This window comes from Tursiops truncatus, chromosome 9 (assembly GCF_011762595.2).
Source record: "Tursiops truncatus isolate mTurTru1 chromosome 9, mTurTru1.mat.Y, whole genome shotgun sequence".
Classification (NCBI taxonomy): Eukaryota; Metazoa; Chordata; class Mammalia; order Artiodactyla; family Delphinidae; genus Tursiops; species Tursiops truncatus.
This window is the reverse complement of record NC_047042.1, coordinates 91,668,363-91,674,362: the sequence shown is the minus strand read 5'-3', so window position 1 is coordinate 91,674,362 and position 6,000 is coordinate 91,668,363. Positions and strand designations below refer to the sequence as shown.

General features: G+C 52.8%; 1 protein-coding gene across 2 annotated transcripts in view; it reads left to right on the top strand.

The window, feature by feature from the left end:
- The first annotated feature begins 2,907 nt into the window (after positions 1 to 2,907).
- The window catches only part of PARP12 (poly(ADP-ribose) polymerase family member 12), a 44,342-nt gene continuing 41,249 nt past the window's right edge, over positions 2,908 to 6,000 (top strand). Inside the window, exon 1 of one of the 2 annotated variants that reach the window (XM_073809983.1) lies at positions 2,908 to 3,622. In XM_073809983.1, coding sequence (XP_073666084.1) covers positions 3,333 to 3,622 — 290 coding nt within the window. In that variant the 5' untranslated portion in view covers positions 2,908 to 3,332. Of the gene's footprint in view, positions 3,662 to 6,000 lie in introns of both variants that reach the window. The other variant, XM_004316469.4, reaches the window with a different exon arrangement.

Below are 6,000 nucleotides of genomic sequence, written 5' to 3'. Positions count from 1 at the left end.
CACACCGTGTGGCATACGGGATCTCAGTTCCCCGAACAGGGATTGAACCCATGCCTGCTGCACTGGGAGTGTGGAGTCTTAACCACTGGACTGCAAGGGAAGTCCCATGGCATGGCTTTCTTGACACGAGAGAAACCATTTTAGGCCTAAGCCATTTTGAGATCTAGGCCTGGACACAATGCTTGCCCTTGAACAGGTCTCAGTAATTATGGTCTTAAGGGAACAAAAGAACGAACTGTCATTAGGCAAGAGAAGTAACAAGAGCAAAGATAACAAATCAGTTGTAAAGACTCCCAGTTCTGTTTCAATGGTAAAGACTAGTCTGAAGCACTTACTTGAGCTGTTTTGCAGAATTTAAACCCCCCTCAGGTGCTCAACCACCAGATAAACTGGAACCTAAGGGATGATACTGTTGACTTTTCTGAACCTCATGACTTCAATTAACTAAAGCTTGGGCTCTGTCAACTTGGCCCCAATTCTATGCTGACCTCTGCTCAAGCCCTTTCATGAACATGCACTTACCCTTAGCTTAAAACTTCCCCAATTTTGCTGTTTGGGGAGACAGTGCTTTGCGAAAGCTCTCCCGTGTTCTCCTTACTTGCTGCAGGTAATAAATCCTTCCTTCTCCCAGTCGATCTTTGGCTTGGTTGTATCTTTTGGCTCAACACCCAACCAAGAAACGAACCCAGTTTTCGGATAATAGCATCATCCTTCCTTTCTTTTTTAAAACATGTTATTTTTATTACAAAACAATACTAAAACCACAATTAAAATTTAAAAGTTAAGGGAATTCCCTGGCGGTCCAATGGTTAGGACTCAGTACTTTCATGGAGGGTGGGGCCCAGGTTCAATCCCTGTTCCAGGAACTAAGATCCCACAAGCCTCGTGGTGTGGCCAAAAATAAATAAATAAATAAAAGTTAAAAATAAAATTTTATTAATAATTTTTTACACAGTTAAAAAAATTTACCCAGCAATCCCACCACTGGGTATATACCCAGAGATAAACATAATTCAAAAAGACACATGCACCCCAGTGTTCATTGCAGCACTATTTACAATAGCCAGGACATGGAAGCAACCTAAGTGTCCATCAACAGATGAATGGATAAAGAAGATGTGGCACATATATACAGTGGAATATTACTCAGCCATAAAAAGGAATGAAATTGGGTCATTTGTAGAGACGTGGATGAACCTAGAGACTGTCATACAGAGTGAAGTAAGTCAGAAAGAGAAAAACAAATATTGTATATTAACACATATATGTGGAATCTAGAAAAATGGTACAGATAAACCGGTTTGCAAGGCAGAAACAGAGACAGAGATGGAGAGAACAAACGTACTGACACCAAGGCGGGGGGAGGGGGGGATGAACTGAACTGGGAGATAGGGATTGACATGTACACACTAATACGTATAAAATAGATAACTAATAAGAACCTGCTGTATAAAAATAATTGTTTTAAAAGAATTAAAAGAACAATTAAAATCCAAGAGAAAAATTGTCCCTCATCCCATCCCCTAATTAATTCATTTTTATTTGTCTGTGTTACTATCTACTCTTGATCCATACACTTAATAGATTTTTGCACTTTCGTAGTAATACTATAAATAGAATTTTATGTTCATTTTAAGTTAATGTAATACTGTATCTTTCCCCCACAATTCTTCCGCCCCTCAACTTTCCTTTCCCACTTTCCCTGTACCTCCTACTGCGTACTCTCTACAACCAGTGTCAGTGCCAACAGCACTGGGTCCTTCCTCAGCTGTCTCGACGCCCATTCAAAAATATCCCGCCACATTCACACACAAATGGGATTCTCTTCTTGCTATCGATTTAAACTTTTTTTTTTTTTTTTTTTGCGGTACGCGGGCCTCTTACCGCAGTGGCCTCCCCCGCCGCTGAGCACAGGCTCCGGACGCGCAGGCCCAGCGGCCATGGCTCACGGGCCCAGCCGCTCCGCGGCACGCGGGATCCTCCCAGACCGAGGTACGAACCCGCGTCCCCCGCATCAGCAGGCGGACCCCCAACTCATTGCGCCACCGGGAAAGCCCTAAACATTTTTATACAGCTTTCTTTTTTCACTTAACAACACATCGTGGATGTCTCTCTAGGTCAATAGGCAGAGATTCAATGCACGCTGGTTCGAGCTGTGTTAACAGTGTGGACAACGATCAACCGCGTTGCTCCCAGAACCCTTCCCCCTCCACACAAACGCTTTTATACATAACTTCTTTACCGTTCCTTTGACTTCTAGAAGATTCTCAGAAGAAAGATTTCTGGGTCAAAGGTGACGCACATTAAACATGTTAATTAATTAATTTATTTATATTTGCGGTACGCGGGCCTCTCACTGCTGTGGCCTCTCCCATTGCGGAGCACAGGCTCCGGACGCGCAGGCTCAGCGGCCATGGCTCACGGGCCCAGCCGCTCCGCGCGCGGCATGTGGGATTTTCCTGGGCCGGGGCACGAACCCGTGTCTCCTGCATCGGCAGGCGGACTCCCAACTACTGCGCCACCAGGGAGGCCCCATTAAACATTTTAATAACTATTCCGGGATTACTTTCCCAAAGGGCTCTAACACTTCACATTTCCATCAGCGACGCTTGTGAGGGTCCCTGTGCCCCCAATGGCCTTTAATATTCCATCTTCACTCAGCAGGGGTGGGGAGAAACGGCTTTTATTTTTAAAAGGATATACCCTTTCATGTTTAAAATAAGGGATTCACTGCCTGCACTGAAAATAAGGCTAACACTTAAGCCCGTTTTCCAATTCAGCGTGATTGCTTTCCCCTGGCGAAGCCCCTGCTCCTCTTCCCAGTTTCCCTGAGCGTCGTCTAGAGTTCGGCTTCCGCGACGCAGCCCGGCCGTTTGCAGGTGGGCGTTCCCTGCCGCGCCGCCTAGCGCCGGGGGCAAAGGTGCGGGGTCAGCTAGCCGCGCTACTTCCCGAGGCCGGACTCTGAGGGGGCGGCGCGCGCTCCCGGGCGGCCCCACCCCCCTCGTCCAGGCGAAGGCGCTTCGAGAACGCCGAGCGCGGCCCCCAAGGCTGTGGTGACTCTTATTCTTTCACCACTTTGAGGGACCCGGCGACGAATCCCCGGGACGCCAAAGAAGCGGCTGCGGACTTCCGACGGGGAGGGCGTGAGGCCTAGAGCCGCTGGGGGTGCTGGGGCCGGAAGGCGACGAGCCCCGCTCAGCTGTGGGCCGGGGGCGTGGCGAGGCCGGATTCTGTTTCCCCCTAGGCCCTGAGGAGCTTTCGGTTTCATTTCCGGCCGGCGTCTCCACCTCGCGGGAACCGGCCACGCCCCTCCAGTCCCAGGCTCGACGGCCATGGCTCCCGACGCCGTCCTCCGTGAGGTGACCCAGGCGCTGTGCGCGGCCGGGGGCGCCTTGGAGCTGGAGGAGCTGCGGCGCCGCTTGCGGGCGAGCGTCGGCGGGGACGTGCTGGAACGGCTGTTGCGGGAGCGCGGGCGCTTGGCGGTGGCGCGGCGGGCGGCCGGGGACGGCGCGGCGGCCGTCGAGCGTCTGGTGCTGGCCGTATCGCCGCTGCGCGTGTGCGGCGCGTACCAGGGCTCGAAGCCGAGCTGCGTGGGGCTCTGCGCTCAGCTGCACCTCTGCAGGTTCGTGTTCTACGGCAAGTGCAAGATCCTGAGGGACAGGTAAGGCGCCGCGCCCCGGAGCCCGACGAGGGGAGACGGCCTCTTCGCTCCCAGCCCGGTCGTGGCCCTTCGTAAATTCGGGGGCGACAGTGAGGTGGCTGTTCCCTGGCCTCTCCCCGGAATTCCCGTCAGCGAACATTTATCGAGCATTTACTGAATACCCGGAACTGTGCGCCGGACTCCGCGTCGAGCGGTGTCCTCTGGGCCCCTGCGGTCTCGGAGAGCGACTTAGAGCCCAGCAGGGGGTGGGACTCCCTGGCAGGGGCAGTACCGGGGTGGGGCTGGAGGGCGTTGGCCGAGGGAAGAGGGAGGGAGCTCCAGAAGGAAAGGGGCCGCGGCTGACTTCTGCTCGGAGCTCCAGAGCGCCCCGGGCCCCAGAGCTGGCCGCGAGGGCCCACGCAGAGGCGGGATCTGTGCCCAGCAGCCGACGGACTCTTGTGAAACCTTGCTTACAAGCAGGCAGTGGCTTCTGCTGCATTTAGAATAAAATGCAAGCTCCTTACCGTCGCCCCTCAGGGAACTGGTCCCTGCCGGCCCTCCATCCTGGTCCCCTCCGTTGATGCCTTTCTGGTCCTGGAACACTCCCAGTCTATCTCGTGACCTCTGCTCTCCTGGACCGCCTTTCCTGGTTTGCCTGCTGTATCGTTCAGGACTCAGGCATCACTTTTCTTCCTCTCCATCACATTGTTCCGTTTACTTTTCTCATAGCGCCCGTCATGGCCGCGCATTCCTTCAGTAGAACTGAACACTCGGAGAGCAGGGGCCCCTCTGTCTTGGCCCTGGCTGGCCTTTTCCGGCCCTCAGCTCTGTGCTCTGCGCCTGGCAGGTGCTCAGTGAGATTTGTGGAGTGGATTAATGAGGTTAATGCTAAAGAATTTGGACCTCACCCTGAAGGTGATGGGGCCCGTCAAATGGCAGGCGGGTAGCCATCAGGTGTGCGTTTGAGGAAGAGATCTTAGTGGCGCGGTGCTTATTTAGAGGAGGATGTGATGCAGACCTGTTTGGAAGCTAGCCCCGTTATTTAGAAGAATTTGTTTCTTTTCTTTTTTATGCTGTAACATGGTGGACATTATTTGTTGCTCACATCAGGTCTAAGGGTAAGGTTTAATAGTCAGCATGGGGTAGGGACCTTGATGTACGCAGTCATTTAGGGACCCAGGCTGGCGGACCTAGACTCTGCCCTCCTCACCCCATGGCTCCTAAGGCCATCTGGGTATCAGGTTCCGAGGAGCAGGTGGAGGAGATGGAAAGTAGAGAGCTGGTGGGAGGTTTTTATGGGCCGGGTCTGGAATGGTAGCTATCTTTCTGTCCATGGCACCTGCACCACAGGATGTCTCATGACTCTGCCTGGGTGCAGGGGGAGCTGGGAGATGTGATCCCTGGGAAGCACCGTGAAGAGGAAGGGACGTGTGTGTGAGGAATTTGGGAGAGTTGGTGAGAGGGTGGTGACAGGATCCAAGAGGCGATGACTAATTTTTCTTTATTAGTGTTGACACAGAGCTGACTTCCCTTTCTTACTGTTGACAGAGAGCAGGAGAGGGTTTTGTTTCAAAGTGTGCCCAGGGGGTAGCTATCCAGGTCTGAAGCTTGGGAGGATCACCAGGGCCCTGAGATGCTAGTTTTGGGACTTGCTGGGCAGTGTATGCCATGGCTGCAGCACCAGGAGTGGGTTTGATCCGGGTGGAGGCTGAGAGTGGAGGGAGCCCTGGGGCAGTCGGGCCCGCAGGGGGAGCTGGTGGAGAGGCAGCACCTCCGGGCGGGCGGAAGGAGGGCACACCTGGAGAGGAAGGCAGACACAATAAATGGTGGATGGAGGGACCTAATGATGGGGACCACTGGTGGGCCTTATTAATGTCCGTAGTGGGTAAAATAAAGATGGCAGCCCTATTAGGCTAATTCCCAAAATTTGGGGTCAGATTTTATTTGTCTTGGAAATTTGGTATTTACTGGCCTGGTTGATCCGGAGTTTTCTTCTTTTTTCCCTCTTCCTTGTGGTTTACACAGGACAGTTTGTTGAACCTTCCTTTTCTGGCTGTTTCTGGGTTGCATAAGGGAGAGTGGGTGTGGTCAGCTGCACATTCTATACTTTCCCTGCGAAATTACTTGTCTTCCTCAACCACAGGGTCAGCTGTCTCAGAAGTAGATCATCACTGCTGCTTTTGTTCATTGGCGACAGTTGGGGAGGGTCCCAGGTCCCCAATTCCATCTTGTGCTTAGGGGGCAGTGAGCACAGTGGTTCAGAGCCCAGCTCCAAGGCAAGCCTGCCTTGTCTCTACCCTGGCTCTGCTCCTTGCCCGCTGAGTGATCTTGGGCAAATTAGTTTTTATCTGAGCCTCAGT